The sequence below is a fragment of the Telmatherina bonti genome (assembly GCF_933228915.1).
Source record: "Telmatherina bonti genome assembly, chromosome: 3".
NCBI lineage: Eukaryota > Metazoa > Chordata > Actinopteri > Atheriniformes > Telmatherinidae > Telmatherina > Telmatherina bonti.
The window spans coordinates 17,425,987-17,447,167 of NC_136621.1; the positions used below are offsets into that span (position 1 = coordinate 17,425,987).

At 39.0% G+C, this 21,181-nt stretch overlaps 1 protein-coding gene across 1 annotated transcript; it reads left to right on the forward strand.

Moving 5' to 3' along the window:
- The first annotated feature begins 991 nt into the window (after positions 1-991).
- On the forward strand, positions 992-13,916 carry tnpo2b (transportin 2b). Its single transcript, XM_079265122.1, has 24 exons — positions 992-1,064; positions 1,717-1,816; positions 2,083-2,158; positions 2,266-2,415; positions 2,663-2,769; positions 2,854-2,987; positions 3,064-3,145; positions 5,353-5,475; positions 5,557-5,675; positions 5,770-5,830; positions 6,189-6,360; positions 6,546-6,698; positions 6,780-7,005; positions 7,130-7,301; positions 7,400-7,594; positions 7,678-7,836; positions 8,412-8,499; positions 9,882-9,980; positions 10,063-10,158; positions 10,319-10,394; positions 11,713-11,812; positions 11,910-11,984; positions 13,553-13,682; positions 13,792-13,916. Exons 2-23 carry the CDS (start codon positions 1,718-1,720, stop codon positions 13,658-13,660), a joined length of 2,670 nt encoding a protein of 889 aa, XP_079121248.1. The 5' UTR covers positions 992-1,064; position 1,717; the 3' UTR covers positions 13,661-13,682; positions 13,792-13,916.
- The last annotated feature ends 7,265 nt before the right edge of the window (positions 13,917-21,181 follow it).

Sequence of the window (21,181 nt, forward strand, 5' to 3'; positions counted from 1 at the left end):
GATACCTCTGCTCTTTTCTCACAATCTCTGCATTTCTTTTCAAGTAGAACTTTTAAAGCTCAAGATTAATATAAATAACTGTCAACATATTGTTCATTGTTGTTTCTGATGTGTTTTAAAAAGGTGTTACCATGACATATACTTTTGTTTAATAAAGCTTATGAAATTGTTTTAGACAGTCTGATGTCTTTCAAAAAAAAAAAACAACCCAACACACTCGAATGATATCTCATCGCAAGCTGTTGAACAACTTCCTTGTTTCACATCTGTCAAAAATTTTGAAATAAAAGAAGAACTGACGACTGTCGAGAGGCGCCTGAGATTGAATAAGTACTGATTTTGTTGGGGACATGGTTATAAATATGACAGATTTATAATGCAATGACACTCCCTGTAATATAAAGTAATTCACATTGTGAGACTTGAAATTCAGTGAGTTCTATTTGTATTAAAGCTTACTCAATACTTTACATCCCTTGTAAATTTATGTAAATTATCAGTAATATTAAGGCATGCATAAGAAAGAAATTTGACATAGTGAATCACCATGGTGTTAACTGAATTCTGTGCTGTTTTGTCCTTCGCCCTTGCTACTCTGTCCACACCCTTGCAACCCTGTTCAAACTAACATCCCAGTCGTTTCACAATGCCGCCACCTGGTGGTCAGAGGAAAACTCAAGCCAGTGCTCATATAATGTCTATTCAAATAATATCATGTTTCTTATATTAAAACATACGTTTTATTTTAAACGTGTAAACACTTAAAATAATATGACATTAAAAAACACTAATTCCTTCACAGGTGTTTATATTTCTACATGTTTACCTGAATAGTTTGTTTTGTACGGAAGCCGACTAAGATCAAACTAATCACCCGGCTTGATAGCAAAGCATGCAATCTCTGTCATATGCAAGCTAGCGAAGCAACCACATAGATTTACTGAGATCACAATTTTGTACAAGACCAGATAGTTTGCATTGATACTTTATTTAATGTTAGTTGTTAAAGTTGTTCGTGTATTTTTGTCTATAGACGTATAGATCTACCACACCGGAGAGATCAGGTAAAACCTTTCGCGGTACTTTCAAGATGATGCTAGCCACACATGCTACTTGTTGGAGCTGCTATGTTTTGATGGACGACTGTTATGTCACGCATAGATTTAGCATCTTTCCACGGTCTCTTTGATCACACATATAACTTTTGGTGGAGCAACGTGACACCTGGGTAGCTGACGTTAAATATTGTTTTGGCATCTATAAATCAGCTACGCGTTAAATGTCATAGCCAGGCTAAACTAGCCTTGCTAGCTGTTTGAGACAGATATTTGCGCCAATGCCGTCTGGGCCTCATGTGTAAAGAGTAATCAGCTCGGAATGAATTATTTTGACTTTTTTGAAAATTATTGATCCATCTGTACAGTAGTTAAGTCTAGCTGCTTACGTGTAGTATTTCTCACATTCATAACTACGGTCGGAAAATGACCCTAAGCAGTCGTGCCTCCGCGGATCTCTTGCTGCGTTGCACAGCAAACACTATTTTTGTTTCAGTCTGGTCTCAAAGAAACAGTGGCATGGCTCGTAGAATTACCCAAGTTACTGTTTTAGTTGGTATATTGGTAACTCTGTACTTGTTTTAAGGTGACAGGTGTGGCTATGAGCTCTAACATTTAGGTGGATGCTATTCAAACAGCTAATGAATGTGTTGTCTCGTAGGATGGAGTGGCAGCCAGACGAACAGGGTCTGCAGCAAGTGCTTCAGCTCCTGAAGGATTCCCAGTCCCCAGACACAGCCACCCAAAGAGCTGTGCAGGAAGTATCCTTTACCTCTGATTGTGTGCTTGTCAGGCTGGGAGGGAAAGGTGTGAAATATAGGTGAGATATTTCTTCCCCCTTTAGAGCTTGGATGAGAGCAAAAAGTAACTATTTGTGCTACCTATTGCAGTGTGCAAAAGCGATTGTGATGTGCATTATAGGACATTCACTGTCCAAGTGCAAAACAGAAACCAAACTTATCTCAAAGATGGATGTGTGAATATTATTATTTGTAGGAGAAGTTGAGCTCCTTAACAGATTCTGCAGAAACTGGAGCAGCTTAACCAGTTTCCAGATTTCAACAACTATCTCATCTTTGTCCTTACAAGTCTCAAATCTGAGGGTATGTTTGTGCATTTTAAAAATAATAAGATAGATGTATCTAACTTTTTAATTCGTGCATTTTAAAGTGTATTTTTATGTTCGATTTCTGCTATCTTGCCTCTAAAGACGAGCCCACCCGATCTCTGAGTGGTCTGATTCTGAAGAACAACGTAAAAGCTCACTACCAGAACTTCCCTCCTAATGTGGCCGACTTCATCAAACGAGAATGTCTCAACAACATCGGGGACCCTTCACCGCTTATCAGAGCTACAATCGGTGGGTGTTTAAGTGAAAGAGGAAAGCTGGAGAAGGAGAAAGCTTGAGTAAGCTACATTTTATTGTCTGTGTGAGTCAGAATATCATGTAGGAGGCTCAATTTTAGCATGAAAAGGTGTTTTGTTGGTGCAAACGCTGTATTTTGCAGTTATTTTGAATTGCAGGTTACAACTGTGAATGATGTAACCAGTTACTCCTGAGTTTTAATAGCATATTTCTTTGTGTTACATTTTATTTTGTCACAAAGGCATTTTGATCACAACTATAGCCTCTAAAGGAGATTTGCAGACGTGGCCAGAGCTGTTGCCTCAGCTCTGTAATCTACTCAACTCCGAGGACTATAACACCTGTGAGGTAAGACTCATATCTGACCACGTTCGTCAAAATCCACACTTTACTTTGTTTTAACGCTCTTTCTCTCGGATTTGCTGTCTTTAGGGCTCGTTTGGAGCTTTGCAGAAAATCTGTGAGGATTCATCAGAGCTGTTGGATAGTGATGCTCTGAACAGACCTCTCAACATCATGATCCCTAAATTCCTCCAGTTTTTCAAACACTGCAGCCCCAAAATCAGGTTAGAGAAAATACCCAAGTCTGCTGTCTGAACCTAAGTCTGAAATCTTTAAAATGATCTGCTGTTATTTTCTCAGGTCTCATGCGATTGCGTGTGTGAACCAGTTTATCATTGGACGAGCTCAGGCTTTGATGGATAACATTGACACCTTTATTGAGGCAAGTACTGCAACACTTTCTACTTACATAATTCACAACAGTGTTATACCTGCATCGATTTTCCTGTCATAGGAAATCAGACTATGTTTAAGTTTGCTCAGAGGAGTTGGAGAGCTGTAAATATTCAGGTAGATTGCACACAGGGTTTTATAATGGATGCAGTGGAGCTTGCCTGAAATAGAGTGCACCTCTCCAAAAGAAGAGTTACATTTTTTTTTAGAAGTCTGCTCTTAGGTTTAGTATGCTGCAAGAAGGCAAGCGTTTTTACACCACACTGCACAGGATCCATGTTTTAATAACTGAAGTCGACACAGCAAGCAACTGATTAATCCCTTACATTGTACTGATGCTGCCTGATTAAAGCAGCATGATGCAGTGTTGTTATGAGTTTTTACTGGTTTTGGAAACATCAAGTCATACCCAGGGAGCTGAAGCAGGTTTTGATGCGCATTAGTTGGATCTGACCTGCTTGAGTCTGGATTGTGTTGATGTCAAGTCTGTGCAGAGTAGTAGTAATAGAAATAAATGGGAGCAGGGTATTATGTTTGGATGTGATGTGGGTGTGTTGTTTAGCGCAACTCCTGGTCTATTTCATGCTGATCCTCCCTGCAGGTTCCCTTGTAAAAAGAGGGTAAACCAGAAGTAGGCAACTCCACTTGTCAAGAGCTGGAGTCCTACATGTTTTAGATGTCTCCTTGTTTCAACATACCTGATTTAAGTGAATAAGGCACTAAGAGGAAGGTGATGAGCGCCATTTTATTTTAATCATGTGTGTTAGAGTGGGTAACATTTAAAAACCTATAAGAAAACAGCTCTTTAGGACCAGATTTGCATATCCTGAGGATGCATCTTTGTCTCTGGAAGACTGAGGGCTGAAAATGTTATTTCCACATGTGCAAACCAATTTATGACCCAGACATGGACACAATCCTGTTCATACTTCTTCTTACGTCTGTGCCAAAGGCTCCCATGCATGTGCATGCAGTCAGTCAGCAAAACTTTGCACAGGTGTTTAAAACAGCAAACAATCACTAAAGTGCTGTACAACTTGAAGACGACGAGGAAATTGCAAAAAAAGATAAAGGAAAAAATACTAGAAAAACAACACAAATGACAACATGCCAATGGCTCCATCTGAACCAAAAACCAAGGAATAGAATGGTTTTTTTCTTTAAACAAGCTGTAAAAAAACATCCATTGTTGGTAAGGTTGTGCAGGGGAAGGCAGTGCAAACTGTGGAACTGCTTTCTCCTCCACACCAGGACCTCACTAACCTGGGTCTGTGGACAACCAGAAGCACCTGATCTGAAGTGTTCAGAGCTTTAGAAGAGTGAGTAGAGTTAACGGGTTGGCAAGATAAGCCATGCAAAGCCCTTTTAAACAAAGGGAACATTAAATATCTTAAATTCCACTTTAAAATCACTGTGAGCCCGTACTGAGAAGCTAAAGTTAGCATGATATGATGATATTTACTTGTGCCCGTTGGAACAGCTGCGTTCCTGTGGAGCTAATACCCCTGGTTTATTGGTACTCTTTGCCCTTTTAAGGAAAATCACGTGATTGTACAGTGTGCATTAATATTATATTCTATACCACAGTCATTTGTCACAATGACATAAATACTTAAAAAATAAATGCTAATAAATAAACAGAAATACACTGAATAAATGCTAATAAATTATAATGAAGAGGGTGTAGTAGTCTCCTGTTGTCTCCACCATCATGTGGAGGAATGCTACAGGTGTAGCTGAAACATGTCATGGCAATAAAAAATGAATACTTCTTTCTTATCTGTCTGACAAAAATAAATAGCCTTTATAGCAGGTTTATTCAACATCAGGGATATTCCTACATCGGCCACAATCCAGCAGGTTATCCATGTATTCCTGCTTCAGCACACTTGAAGCAAATTAAATGGATCTAACACCCTATCAGGTTCTGCACAATGACTCAGTAATTTAAATCAGTTGTGTTGGAGCAGGGATACATGGAAAACGTGCCGGATTGCGGCCATCGTTGGACCAAAATGAGTACTCCAACTTTATAGTATTATGACTCACTTTCAGTCTTTCTGTCCAGACTGTAAACGGTTTGGGCTGCTTTTACCTTTTTCAACCCACTTTTTTTGTTTCTTTTATTTTAGTTGATTGATTTTAAAAAAAAATTTTTTCTAAAATTTTACTTCAATTCTTATCTTCTTTTTCCAGAGTCTGTTTGCACTAGCTGGCGATGAGGACAGCGAGGTTCGTAAGAATGTGTGCAGGGCTCTGGTCATGCTGCTGGAAGTACGCATCGACCGCCTCATTCCACACATGCACAGCATCATCCAGGTGAGGCTTTGATACGGTTTAACACACCAGCATTAACAGAGACCTCCTTGTCCTTACAGTATCATGTCGTTTTTCCTGTAGTACATGCTGCAGCGCACCCAGGACCCAGATGAGAATGTGGCTCTGGAAGCCTGTGAGTTCTGGCTGACTCTGGCTGAACAGCCCATCTGTAAAGAGGCCCTGTCTGGCCACTTGGTTCAGTAAGTATTTACATGCTCAGCTGGATCAACGACACAGTTATTTTCATTTCCTGGATTTCATTTCACTTTCTTTCATTTCTCTCATTTTTCCAAGACTGATTCCTATCTTGGTCAACGGGATGAAGTACTCAGAGATAGACATTATTCTTCTTAAGGTAACCATCCTCCTGACAAATCAACAGCTTTCTGTACAAACCTTTTCCTCCTCTTGTCTCCAGCTGTCAACCTGTGTCCGCTCAGCATTTAACTTGGTGTACACTTCTTCCCGCTCCTTTTTTCTAACTCCTTTTATCTCACGAATTTATTTAATTATCGAATTGATGAGGAATTATTATTATTATTGTTATTAATATTAATATTTGTGATTATTACTTTCTTAATTTGTATGTATATGTATGTATATACGTGTGTGTGTGTATGTATAGGTATGTACGTGTATTATTTTTTCTTCTTATTTTCTTTCATTGTTCGAAATAAATAAACTAAAAACTTCATCTCCGCCTTGTGCTCCAGGGCGATGTTGAAGAGGACGAGACGATTCCAGACAGCGAGCAAGACATCAAGCCTCGCTTCCACAAGTCTCGCACTGTCACTCTGCAGCACGAGGGTGGGGAAGGGGAGGAGGGGGAGGACATAGATGAAGATGAGGACGACGATGACGACACGTTATCCGACTGGAATTTACGTACGTTTAAAAACCTGCTTAAAACAGTTCATGCGAAGAAAAGATTTCTTGAGCTTTTTCTATTTCTGTTTAAATTATTTGTCTGCACTTCTGTTTTTTTTTCTGCTGGATTCTGCTACTTTTTCTAGGAAATTTTGCCACGTTTTTAACTGTAGTTTAATCTCTCTGTGGTTCCCACCATGCAGGGAAGTGTTCGGCCGCAGCTCTGGACGTTCTCGCTAATGTCTTTCGTGAGGAGCTGCTCCCGCATCTCCTGCCCCTGCTCAAAGGCCTGCTTTTCCATCCGGATTGGGTTATCAAGGAGTCCGGCATCTTGGTGCTTGGGGCCATCGCAGAAGGTAAGATCAGACACAAAAAATATATTTTTAAGTGAGACTGGAGTGTCACACGGATGACCGGAATATCTGTGCTCATTTCAGGCTGCATGCAGGGTATGGTACCATACTTGCCTGAGCTCATCCCCCACCTCATCCAGTGCTTATGCGACAAGAAGGCCTTGGTTCGCTCCATTGCTTGCTGGACCCTCAGTCGCTATGCCCACTGGGTGGTCAGCCAGCCCCCTGATGCTCACCTCAAGCCTCTCATGACGGAACTGCTCAAACGCATCCTGGATGGCAACAAAAGAGTGCAGGAGGCGGCGTGCAGGTATGCTCCTCTCTCCTGTTTTCTCTCACCTCCTGCTCACATTTCCTCTTTAACCCATTTCATCTTATTTGTTTTTTTTTTGTTTTTTTTTGTTGTTTTTTTTTTCTGTTTTTGTTTTGAACAGTGCGTTTGCCACCTTGGAGGAGGAGGCATGTACAGAGCTGGTGCCTTACCTGAGCTTCATCCTGGACACGCTGGTTTTTGCTTTTGGAAAGTATCAGCACAAGAATCTGCTCATTCTCTATGATGCCATAGGAACGCTGGCGGACTCTGTGGGGCACCATCTCAACCAGCCTGTGAGCTAAAGTTTCCCCCTCGCACGTGCACCTCCCTGGTTTTGTGCCTTTGGTTTTCATTTCATTAATTTCGACAACACTCACATTTGTGTGTGCAGGAGTACATTCAGAAGCTGATGCCTCCACTGATCGCGAAATGGAACGAGCTGAAGGACGAGGACAAAGATCTCTTCCCTCTGCTCGAGTGTCTGTCGTCCGTTGCCACGGCGCTGCAGAGCGGTTTCCTCCCCTACTGCGAGCCCGTCTACCAGCGCTGCGTCACCCTGGTCCAGAAGACTCTGGCTCAAGCCATGGTAGGCCAGACCTACAACCATGCGGTCTTTGCACACCTTGTTGCTGCCACATAAATGACACGTGATGCGTTTGTGTATCTCAGATGTACAGCCAGCAGCCAGACCAGTATGAAGCACCCGACAAGGACTTCATGATTGTGGCACTGGATCTTCTAAGTGGCTTGGCAGAGGGGCTGGGGGGTCATGTGGACACGCTTGTGGCCCGCAGTAACATCATGACTCTGCTTTTCCAGTGCATGCAGGTGAGGGGGGGGGGGGTGTTCACAGGAGAAAATGATCAAAACAAGGACCAGCGATTGTTTGTCTGACGGTTTCCCTGCACTACAATGTCAACACTCTCACATCCTGGGATTATTTTCCTTTAAAAATAGAAATGTTTACTTTTATTGATTAATTTTTGCTGTGGGCTCAAATGACGTGCACATTTCTGAGGGATTTGCTGTCAGTTTGCACTGAAAAAGAGGTTTATATGATTTTATTTCAGTCTGTTTATTCTCCTTGGTTAGTGTTTTTGCGTCTCTGTGTTGTTTCTTATGGTTGACTAAATTGCTGAGTTGAACCGTTAAACAGAGGAGCTAGTTTAACAGGTCAGCACAAGTAGCCGCAGGAAGTGTCCTCTGTCGCATCTCGCTGCTTTTCCTGTAGTTTGATCACTAAAGGTGTGTTGGACATAAACAGTTGTTTTGATTCTTTTAATAAGAAACCCTTTTGTAAGTGTAGAATAACCTCAACGAGTTGTTAGGTGTGCGACTGACTGGTTGTTCTGGTCTGCTGATGGCGTGTGTTTAACTTCAGGTTTTTTTGTCCTTTCTTCCAGGATACGATGCCAGAGGTGAGGCAGAGTTCGTTCGCTCTGCTGGGGGATTTGACCAAGGCTTGCTTCCCTCATGTCAAACCATGCATTGGTAATTATACCACTGTTTTGTTTTTCTATTTGTTTGTTGTTGTTGTTGTTTTTTTTGTTGTTTTTTTGTTGTTGTTTTTTTTAGTATCCAGTAATGTAAAGTACAGCTTAATGTAATTCAGTGTAAATGTAAACATAAAAGGGATTCATATTTGTGCTTGACATAAGCATTTTCTAATGTCCAGATTAGATCTGAAAGTCTTTTTCTTTTAATTCAGAGATCGTTTAACTTGAAAACTCTAAGAACTGGTTCGTGTTTCACAGAGATTCACCAGTGCATGCTTGAATGTTCCTCCAGCGATTATATGATTCACTGATATATGATTATATGATTTCCCTGCAAAATTTCTATTTTGACATAACGAGTGTAGTTTATAAAGCTAGCAGTTTTAAACATCAGCTGGATGTCTGTAAATGCTACATCCATTGCTAACAGATTTTCTGAATGTTATTCATGAACAATGTTTCATACAGATTCAAGATCTTAAACACATCCCGGGAGTGTTAATGTATGTCGATGCAAGCATTTAAAAAAAAAAAGAATTTAGCTTGTAAATGTTGCTCTGTGCAGCACATTGGCCAGTGCTCAAACGTGATGAGTGATGAAATGTCAAACAAAATGAGAAGAAAACTCCTCATGTTTTTCCACTGGAGTGTTGACTCAACAACCATGTTGAAGTTTTCATTTATTTATTTATTAGAAACACAGATTAAATGGTAAAATAACCCTGGATTCTGTTTCACATCTAAGCTGCATGATGTTTCTGTAGCACCTGGTTTTTTCTGAGCGGAGGCTGTGCTTTGATGGTTAAAACAGAACCAGCTGTAGGATTGATACCAAGAGATATGATTCAGTACAGATCAAACTGGCCTGTCTCCTGGCCTGGAGTTAGAGGAGACTTCGCTGTAGTTGGATACACAACATGTGCATGTTGTGTAAAAGTTGTCATTAAAAAAGTAAAAGCTGATACCAGTCATTTCCGATATGACATTTTAATGTAGATATAGACCGATAATTTGCTTTGCTTTGTTTTGTTTGGCCCCTGCTGAGATGCAACAGCTAATTTCTTTCAAAGGTCACGTGTCTTAACTTTTCAACAGACCCAAGTTTCCTGTCTTGTCTCCAACAACACTTATTTATCCTTTTTGTAGAGGTTTAACTGGGACAAGATAAAGTCTGCCAGTGTCCTCACATCGTTTAGTTATATATAATGATTCTGTTTTTCTGTGTAATATGTTCGGAACTGTCTCAAGTTTAGCAGTAAAATATCTGAGGCAGACTTTCTTAATCTGTCCACATAATCTGTGTCCACACGGTTATAAAGTTAAAGTCATTCTCATTTTTTACTTTTAAATATTCCCACCTGTTTGTTTGTCCTTCAGCCGAATTCATGCCAATCCTTGGAACAAACCTGAACCCAGAATTCATCTCCGTCTGCAACAACGCGACCTGGGCCATCGGAGAGATCTGCATGCAGATGGGTCAGTACCAGCAACTTTATCTACTTAATGTGTTTGAACATCATATGTGGTGTGTCTTACTTCTTTTTATTTGCTCTGTCAGGAGTGGAGATGCAGCCATACATTGCAATGGTTCTCACCCAGCTGGTTGAGATCATTAACCGACCCAACACACCTAAAACTCTGTTGGAGAACACCGGTATGACAAACACTTTTGTCTTTGTTTTTAAAGGAAGTAGTCAGGTTTTATAGCTGCATGACTGTGATATCAGTGCAGGCTGTCTGTTGTATTTCATCATAACAAAGTAGGATAAACATACACATATGCAGTTTTCTGACTCGTTTTTATCCCATTTAAGCCATTACCATCGGCAGACTGGGCTATGTGTGTCCTCAAGAGGTTGCTCCCATGCTGCCGCAGTTCATCCGACCTTGGTGAGAATCATTTAATCCCCCTAAAGGGTTCATAGGGCCCGACACTCTGTGTGTTTGTTGTTTTTTGTACAACTCTTCTATGGAGAGTCAGCAGTTGTGAAACAGAGCTTAACACACAACTTTGCTCTTTGTCTTTGTTATATTACATTGGTTTTGTACATCTCTTAGATGTAATGTAACTTGCAGAATTAGTTTTTGAAAGGCTTTTAGTTCAGAACGGTACAAATGTCTTTAGGATCCTTACACTTCAACTCAGCTTTGAGTCTGCAATGAAGCAAAATGGTTCTGTAAATGTATCCACACAGTTATTAATAAGCATGCTCATGTATTCATTAGTCCTGCAAACAACTGGTCCTATGGACGGTTTATGCGGTAAAAATGCCATCCAGATGAGTATTCACTGCTGCAGTGATTGTAAGTGACCAATCGGCACATTGTAGGGTTTCCTTCTCATTATGTCTTATTGGCTCAGCTTGTTTGAACTTCTGTTGTAGCAACAAAAAGTATCACATAGTATCAGCTGTGTGTTGCTACTGTTGATGGAAAACCAAATAGAAGCGAGTCATACTGTACCATGTGATGGAAATCCAGCATATACTGTTGTCTTCAAATTTATTCATACCCTGCCTTTCACTGAAATAAGCTGAAATTGACTGAAGAAATAATTAAAAATTTAATGAAAATCATGACATTTTCTTTGAATTATGGTTCAAAAGAAATATATATAAATACAAGTAAAGAAACATGATAAACTAATTTAAATGACATCACTTGTAAACTAATATTTTGTTGGAACAGTCGCTGCGATCAGGTGTTTTCTGTGACTCTGTCAGACTTCTGCACCTGTTGACAAGTAGTTTGACCCACTGCTCATCAGCAAAGTGTTCCTTTTTGTTTGGGACTGTTTTACTTGTTTAATTTAATCATTCTTTTCAACCTAATTCAATTGAAAAGCAGTGTCTTATTTTACTAAGTTATAATTTAGCACATTTTTATTTGTTACTTTTTTCAGTTTCCAGTTATTTAAGTGACTATTTAGGTTTCTCTTTAATGGACGGATATGAATAAATTTAAATATGAGTTTAAAGCCAACTGGTAAGTGTTTGTTATATTTGATAAACTTGGAATAATATAAAGTTGTGAGAACTAAACACTGAACCCTGAGAGTATCCTCAGTCCTGGTGAGAAATCCTCCTGCATAGACACAGCAAGCACCCTCTGGCTGTCCATCATTTATTTTAATGTTTGACTTTATTATATTATAGTTATTATATTGTAGTTATTATAGTAAGTTTAGGGTTTTTTTTGCACACGGCAGGTGTACGTCTCTGCGAAACATCCGAGACAACGAGGAGAAAGACTCTGCCTTCCGTGGGATTTGCATTATGATCGGTGTGAATCCTGGAGGTGTGGTGCAGGTGAGACATTACCTTCATGGCTTATGGCTGTGAAGTCAGCCTCCAGATTTTATGGAGCTTCAACTTGCTGTTCTTCTTGTCCTCTGTGTTTGTCTAGGACTTCATCTTCTTCTGTGATGCCGTGGCCTCCTGGGTGAATCCTAAAGATGATCTGAGAGACATGTTCTATAAGGTGAGGATCATGTTGATGTACCAGGGTCAGAGCTGGTTCTTTCTCAGCTAGTCTGACTGACCTAAATGTACAAAAAAAGTCATTTTTTCATTCTGTGCTTTTCCTGTCCTTTGGTTGGAGACACCCCCGCCCTCCTTTTATTAGATTACTAAATGTAATAAGATTGCAGCTTATCTGATCCTTTGTCAGCTCCACACAACAATTCTTATTCTGGAATGGCACTTATTTACTTCTTTTCCACTATAAGCATGCTACACACACACACTGACACACACACACACACACACACACACACACAGAGACACACACACACACAGAAATCCTCTGCCCTGTTTCTCTGCGACTGCTCTTCCATAGATGCCACTAATAATGATCAGCCGACCCCTCCTAGCGACAACAGGCCACTGTCTGCTGCTGAAAAACAAAACAGAGAAACGTTTCTGATACCAAAGATTAAATAATCCAAGTTGATCTAAATCACAGTTTTGCATTTTGGTTTAAATTTAAATCGAACAAATTTCCTGATTTTCAGGTCAAGCTTTTTGCTGGTAAAGCTCTGTGTCCTTCCTAAAGATTTTGAGATGATCCATGCATTCATGACTGTTTTTCTTGCTTATTTCAATCAGTAATGAATCGACTTTGTATGCTGCTGCCTGCATCCTGATGGGAAAAGAAAAAATTGACAATTTTCCACTTTATTTCTAGCCATCTTCTCTGGCTTCATGTTTGGCAGGAGATTGATCATAAAGTGTTGTTTATTAAAAAACTTTTCATTTCCTTAATGTGCAGGCTACACCTCAGTGTGTTGAGCTTGTACATGGTCATACCCCATCCAGATATGTTTTAAAGGGAATAATCTTTTGTTGATATAAGGGTTGCATTGACATCTATATAGTTCTTTATTTCTTTTATTTGTTTACTGCAAAGTCCCAGTTATCATCTCGGCTAAAAAAGGACACAGAGTCTTCCAACAGTCTGCTGCATCCTTTATGTGCATAATTTAGTTGGTTTTCAGGGCTTGCAAATACCTCCTCCGATGCAGCTAATGGAGCAGTACCCCCAACAACCACTGAGCAGTATAGCAGACATGCAATCAGTGAAAGGAACAATGAGGAATAATCTGTGATGGACATACGCAAAGGGAGCATAGATGGGGCTTTATATTTTAATACTGAACCCGATGGGGAACGAGGGATGGGGGAAAGTAAGGTGAGAGTGAAGACAACAATCTAAAAAGCATAGAAAGGAAACAACGGCTGCAACCAGTCAATCAGAAATTAAAATAGATAAACCAGACAACCTGCTGCAACATCTGTACAGAGACTTGGTGGAAAACGTCTTCCTGCATCTATAAGAAAAGAAAGCAGACAATCATCAGGAGCACCTATTAGAAACCAGACGTGAACAACAAAAAACACTGTCATCGAGTGTATAAAAATCACTGTCAAAGTAAAGCTGCAGAATGATACAGTGGCTGTACATGTGTGTGTATGTGTGTGAAGGAAGTCAAACACCTTCCCGTTTAAGATGCTGAACATGTGTATTTTGTTTTTGTTTGCTTTCCGAAGATCCTGCATGGTTTCAAGGAGCAGGTTGGGGAGGAGAACTGGCAGCAGTTTTCAGAGCAGTTCCCTCCACTGCTGAAGGAGAGACTGGCAGCTTGCTACGGCGTTTAAAATCTCCACAACCACCCAAGAGGTAATTCCACATCGCCATATATTGATGTCACAAAGCGGTTGCAGACGTCCTTAATCGCCATTAACTCCACATTAACTTGTTTCATCCATGTTTTCTTCTGTCTTCTCAGGTGAGGCAGCAGGAGGAGGGTGAATGGGAAACTCATCCATCTGTGTATTGCACTGCCCTGATCTGGGGGGAGGGAGAGGGACGCTTTTGGCCGCTCCCCCTGATGGACGGCCCCCACGCCCTATGTGTTTGTCCATAGAGGGAGGGTGGGCGGGTGGGAGGGAGGGACAGGGGGAACACCTCTAGATTAACTAGGCAGGGACCCGACACAGTAAAACTAACTGGTAGGGACAGATAGAGAGAAGGACACAGAGAGATAGACGAGATGGAGATAATAAAAAAAGAGAAAGAGGCACTGAAGAGAGTTCAGGGAAAGAGAGGGAGGGAAATCACGAACAAGGCAGGGAAAAGAGCCACAGAAAAGGTCTGTTACTTGGTGTTGAAGACAGGGGCAGCTGAGATTTTAATGGGATTTCAAAATGTGAGAGTAAAAGGATAGTTTGACTGACAGACAGACCAACATACACAGACTCACATAAACTTGCACATGCTGTACATGCAGTACACGGATCAGACAGCAGGTGGCACTATGATTTAGACTTTTTCAGACCTACTACATGTAGTTAGGGACAGACAGGTGTTTAAACTCCTTCATCTTCTGGGTAATAACTTTATTTTCTGGGGAATAGGATTCAGTCTCAATACTTCATCTGCACTCACTGAACTCTACTTTGACTGTAAGGTAATTTCGCTATCCTCATCTATGTTTCCCACTTTCATTTTTTTTTTTTTTTGACCAGCGTGCTGCTTTTCAGAGCTATCCATCTATCAAACACATTGCTGTCACATCTTTTCTACCTGATCAAACTGAAGAGCAAGTGTCTTTCCTTGTGGCTTCATGGAAACCATTCCTCTTAGGAAGGGAGGATTAGGGCTAACACATCTGTTTTCTCACTGCAGTGGGAGGAAATCGTACAAGAAAAAAAACAACACATCCTTTAGTTTCGTCTCGGAGTGTCTGTATGTTTGTGCGAATGCGCCTGTGCACGTTTGTAATTCCTTACTTTGGCATTCTGTGTTAACAGTGTGTGAAATGTATTGTTTTTGACATGGTACTGAGCTAAGAAAAAAAAAAACAAAACAAAAAAACAACAACTTGACTCCCACCGCAATGTCCTTGGCACCTGTTAACTGTGACCAAGTGTTTGTGTGTGTATGTGTGTGCATGAGAGTGAGTGTGTATGTGTTTGTCCACATTTGTACTGATATCCATTTTGATGCCATATTGATATCTTTAGTATAACAGTGATTGGCAGTGTCTTTGTGATCTTTATGATGTTTTATAATTGGTCTTTTTTTTTGTTTTTGTTTTTTTGTTTTTTTTTTTGCTGCTACTGATGATTTTTGTTTTCTATAGTGGACTTAAATTCACACACTTAACATAAATTTGAATTAATGCTATATTCAGTGACTGTTAAGTTGTTTTTGCACTTTTTATTTCATTCTTTTTTCTTTTTTGTATGATAAAATTTTTTTTAACCTCACCCATATGATATGTCTTGACCCTAATGTCAGTGTTTGTCATACTGTGTTGCACTGTGAAATCAAGTGTCTTTGACTGGCAAAAATATCCCAATACTAAATGGCAAATAAAAACAACTTTGTGAAACTGCGACTAATCCGCACTTTTACAATGACTAACCTTGCCATATTACTGAAGTGTGCAAGAGAGCGTGTGTGTGTGTGCGTGATCCTGCATGGGTAAGGGTGCACGGATACATTTGTTTTTGCCAATGAGCATGTTTTTTTGGGGGGTTTTTTTTTGATAGACAACGTAAGGGTGCAAATCTTTTTTTTTTTTTTTTTTTTTTTTTTTTTTTTGAAGGGATGTAGCTTGCTCCAGCCTAAGTTGTATGCATGTTTTGTTTTTGTTTATTTTTTAATATGCGGGTGTGTTTGTGCGCGTGCAGTCGTGTATGTTCAATGTGTATTTTGCAGAGTAACATGATTGCCCTTTACACATCAACGCACCACCTCACTTCACAAGAAGAGAGCACAGTAGATTAAACAACAAAACAAAGAGCTAGGACACCGCCAAAGAGCAATAGCCACTGAAATTTAAAGAGGGACAATAATAAGAGGCAAAACTGCCATTTTCAATAATAAACGTCTGCATGGTGCTGATGTGGACGTTGCAGGAGCGGCAGGGCTGTAATGATTAATCACGCTTCAGATTTTGCCAGCAAAACAGAATACAGGGAATTCTATTTTTTCACTTTAAATCTACCATTGTTGTGCAGCATGTAGACATGTGGACACAGACAATATTAGCAATGAATTTGACCTAGACTGTGACCATGGAGATAATCAACCCCATCATTAGTCACTTCAAACAGGAGACAATCTGACTCCCAGTCTAGTTCTTTTTCTACAGTCGCAGATTTCTGGAAAATGTCTTGGTTAATTGTAGTAGTTTTTTTTTTTTTTAATTATTATTATTGTTATTACTGATGTTTTCTAGTTCCATGAGTAGTTTCTTTTTTACATATTGGAAAGATCAGTGCACGTTCTTTGGAAGATACTGTAGTCGTCTGCTTTAGTGCCAGTCGTGAGCAAGAAGTCTGAGTTAAATGAAGCTTGTTACAAAGGAGAGGGGACCTTTTATTTTAAAGTTCTGTTGATAAAATATAAATTTTAATGTTGAATTAAGATTTTGACTCAAATACACAGATCAGTCATTACATTAAAACCACTGACAGGTAAAGTCAAAATGCAGCTTTCCGCTACCCCCATCCCCCTCAACCAAGAGGTAGTGACAGAATCTGAGGTATTCACCTGGCCGCTAAACTTCATACACACTGATCTGATGGCATCTGAAGGGAAACGAGCTCAAAGGATCTACTTCCTAACGTTCCCGGTCCTCTGCACTCGAGGACACATTCAGAGGTTTATCTACACCAACTGGTCAGGGTGACACGAGGAGGCCCAGTTTTCAATATGATGCTGGTGGTCATAATGTTCTGGCTGATCGGTGCACAAAATAACTGAACAAAAGCTTTTGGTACCTTACTTTCAGATGTGTTCCCTTTCTTTGGAAGTAACTTTGGAAATAAAATGCTTTTGAGTCTGTTCTGTGCTTTATAGTTTATGTTTGTAAAAATGGACTGAAAACCCAGCTGGATTGTGGATTCTTGAAATAAATCATGTCATGCATGCTGAAGAATGATGGTAATACTTTCCAGTCTGGTGTCTTTTATGAGACAATTATAAGATGGGAGCCTTACTGTTACTTCACGTTTTAGACTAGTGAAGAACATTTAAAATAATGGGGAAAATGCTTTATAAGCATATTATACAAGTAAACTGTCTATAAAAAAAACATGATTACTTTAGTTTTTATTATTTTCACTAAATTATCTTTAAAAATGATTTTGTTCTGACCACTATTGGTCCTGAGGACAAAAGCAAACTCATTAAAACAACATGTTGCTGTATTCAGAGAGTCCAGCTTCTTTTTAACTCTGCTCATATCAATCACTTCCATCCATCACTTTCACACTGAAAGTACACGACACATTATGAAATGTAAATGTAACAAAGGGATTCCTTAACTGCTGAATAGCTTGTGTATTTTTAGCAAGTTAGAATAACAAACATCTTTTAAAATGATACAAAATCTCAAGCATATAATTTTATAAATGTATAGTAAATGTGTTTCTGGAATCAAATATAAAGGCTAAAATACATTTAGAAGATTTCTGCTGATACGAAGTATAACAATAGTAGTTATAATTGTTACATTTAACCTGTGCTAAAACTGTAGAACAGTTAATTAAAGATGACCATATAACTAACACTGTTGAGACCTCTGCTGACTCCTTTAATACAAGCAGCATCATGAACTTTAGTTGCACAAATATTCACTTTTATCTCAAGTTCAACGTGATTGTTTTTGTATTCCCGAAAGTAGAGAACCTCAACACCGATAAACCATATTTTCATATTTACATTTTAATCACTTTGTTACTCTGAATTTATGAGGTCATCTTATGTTTCACGTTCACACTCTCCTAACTTCTTTGGCATATTTCTTTTAAAAAAAGGTAACTCTTCAAAGCAAGTTGGATTATTTACAAAAAGAAAAAAAAGCTGCAGGTCCAGAGCCAGCTCTTGGCTGGGGTCAGGGATGTCCCATACTGGCTCTCCTCAGGCTCCTACAGGTTTTACAAATGCTTCCCTGCTGCAACACAGTTGATTCAAATTACAAAGATTTCCTCGACAGCTTCTTGTGGAGCTCTGCTCATGCCTGAGTGTTGGAGCATGAATACAAGCAGTTGCCGAGGGCAACAGTGAGAAAAAGTAAAAACAAGAGCAAAACTAAATAAAACCACAGAAAAGGCAGAACAGTTTAACTTTTTATGTTTAGCAGGACACAAAAACTCAACATACCCCTCCAAAAGAAATATTTCCATTTCTATTTCTATAGCATCACTAGTAACCACATGCTGGCAATCCCAAATGATTACAGAGACTTTAAACTAATAGAGGATAAATCTAAAACTTGATCCAGAATCTCCATTTGGGATGATTGGATTGAATGGAACATAAAATTTATTAGACAACTCAGGCATTTCTGCCCTTCAGTGATGAAATTTGAGCCCTTTTTCGACGTCAACAGTGACTCTGTTGGTATGTCAGTGACAGAAAAAGCCTGGGTTTAATTATTCTTTTTGAAGAGAGAAATAATCAGACTTGATTTAATCTCTTAAACCTTGCGGCTTTATCACAATCTCTGTATCAGATGCAGATGATAAGGTGAACAGATGTTGACGTCTTGCTGTTCATTTTGATGAAAAATAACCTGCAACTATTTTATAACTGTAATTGCTACCCAGGCTTCTGTTACAGATCATCATTTTGTTTGTGTCTTGATATAAGTTGTTCCCCTGAAGGTTGAGGTGGAGAAGAGCTTGTTCAGGAAAGTACCTCTGCTGAGCTCTTGTTAATGGTTAGTTTTCGCACAGCAGTTTTGAGTATGAATAATCATTTGTGATTGTCGGTATGTTGCCAGCAGATAAATGGAAATATCTGTTTAATAGGGGAGTGTTTAGTGTGTGGTAAACATAGAAAAGAAACCATGGTGCCTTTTCTGTGTACTCATTTAGAGATAGCTTTTTTTCTTCTACGTGCCAACTACTGAGATTGTTTCTGCTTTTTAACCCCTTGTTGTGGCAAGTGATAAAACACTTCTGGTGTTGATTTGATTTCTTTTTTATCAGTTTATTTAATCAATTTCATTGCTTTTATTCAATTGTATTTATACATTTATATTATGCACTTATGATTTATCTTTAAATATTGGCATCATCTTATTTAGTATTTTATTTTATTTTGTTTTGTTTTAAAAAAAATTAAAAATCCAGAACTTTTTCTTTTATGCCAGCTAACTATTTAAACTTTCACATTCCTAGAACTACAGACAGAGGAGGAGGTGTTGCAGCTATTTTTCAGTCAGAATTATTAATTAGTCCTAAGATCAAAACGAACTATAAATCCTTTGAATTCCTGACATTAAATTTATCTCATCCAAAATGGAATTCAGAGAAACCGCTCCTTTTAGCATTAGTGTATCGCCCACCTGGACCTTACTCCGAGTTTCTGACCAAATTCTCTGATCTCTTGTCTGAGTTAGTACTGACTACTGATAAGGTCATTGTACTAGGTGATTTTAATATTCATGTTGACAATGAAAAAGATACTTTAAATATTTCCTTTAGCTCTATTCTAAACTCAATTGGGTTTTCACAAAATGTCAATGAAGCCACTCACTCTCATGGTCATACTCTTGATCTTGTTCTAACATATGGTATTGAGACTGATAAGCTCAAAGTATTTCCTCAAAACCCTGTCTTGTCCGATCACTTCCTATTAACCTTTGAATTCACTTTATTTGATTACTCACTGACCAAAAATAAATTCTACTATAGTAGATGTTTATCAGACAATATTATTACAAAATTTAAACAATCAATTGAATCAATTTTTCCCACCATGTGTTAGCATGACTGAGAGTCCCCCTTTAAGCTTTACTCCTGCTCAGATTGATCAACATGCTGATACTATAACAGCTTCAATGCGTACATCCTTGGATAGTGTTGCTTCTCTAAAGAAGAAGGAATTGGGTAAGATTATGAAGGCTCCCTGGTTTAATTCCCAGCTTTGAGCTCTAAAACAGGTGTCAAGGCGTTTGGAAAACAGATGGCGTTCATCAGGATTGGAAGAGTCTCACTTAACTTGGAAAGAAAGTTTAATTGTATGCAAAAAAGCCTCACGTACGGCAAGAACAGCTTATTATTCATCATTGATAGAGGAAAACAAAAACAACCCTCGATTTCTTTTCAGCACTGTAGCCAGGCTTACTAGGAGCCGGAGCGCTGTTGAGTCATGTATTCCTTTCTCACTTAGCTGTGATGATTTCATGTATTTTTTTCAGGAATAAAACTGATACTATTAGAGATCAAATTCACAATACTCTTCCTTCTACCTATAATGTTGAGCCTGTTGTGGTCTCTGAAGCATCCTTAAAACCAGAATCTGACTTGTGTCTAAATAGTTTCTGTCCTGTCCAACCCTCTGAATTAACTAAAATAGTCGCTTCATCTAAACCATCCACCTGTATCTTAGACCCTCTCCCAACGAGCCTCTTTTCATTTTCATTTTCCCTTTAATTGATACATCACTATTAAATCTTATCAATATGTCTTTAGTGACAGGATATGTACCACAATCATTTAAAACTGCTGTAATCAAGTCTTTACTTAAAAAGCAATCTCTGGATCCAGAGGTGATAGCAAATTATAGACCTATATCTAATCTCCCGTTTATGTCCAAAATTCTGGAGAAAATAGTTTCAGCTCAGCTACATGCCCACCTGTGCAGAAATAATTTATTTGAAGAGTTTTAGTCAGGATTTAGAGCTCATCATAGTACTGAGACAGCATTGGTGAAAGTTACTAATGACCTTCTTATGGCCTCAGACAAAGGACTTCTGTCCGTACTTATCTTGCTTGATCTTAGTGCTGCATTTGATACAGTCGATCATAACATTCTGTTCCAAAGACTAGAACAGGTGGTTGGAATTACAGGTACAGAGTTAAGCTGGTTTAAATCATATTTATCTGATAGACTTCAGTTCGTTCATGTAAATGACAAGTCCTCCTCACAAACTACAGTAAGTCATGGAGTTCCTCAAGGTTCTGTACTTGGACCAATACTCTTCACGCTATATATGCTCCCTTTAGGCAAAATTATTAGACAACATGAAATAAACTTTCAGTGTTATGCAGATGATACTCAGATATACTTATCCTTTAAACCAGATGAAACAAATCAGCCCAATAGGCTACAAAATTGTCACATAGACATAAAGACTTGGATGTCTAGAAATTTTC

Coding starts and splice junctions, on each gene's coding strand:
- tnpo2b (XM_079265122.1), top strand. CDS start 1,718: ATGGAGTGGCAGCCAGACGAACAGGGTCTGCAGCAAGTGCTTCAGCTC. Junction 6,361..6,545: donor GTTATCCGACTGGAATTTAC/GTACGTTTAAAA, acceptor CCCACCATGCAG/GGAAGTGTTCGGCCGCAGCT. Junction 7,006..7,129: donor GTGCAGGAGGCGGCGTGCAG/GTATGCTCCTCT, acceptor TGTTTTGAACAG/TGCGTTTGCCACCTTGGAGG.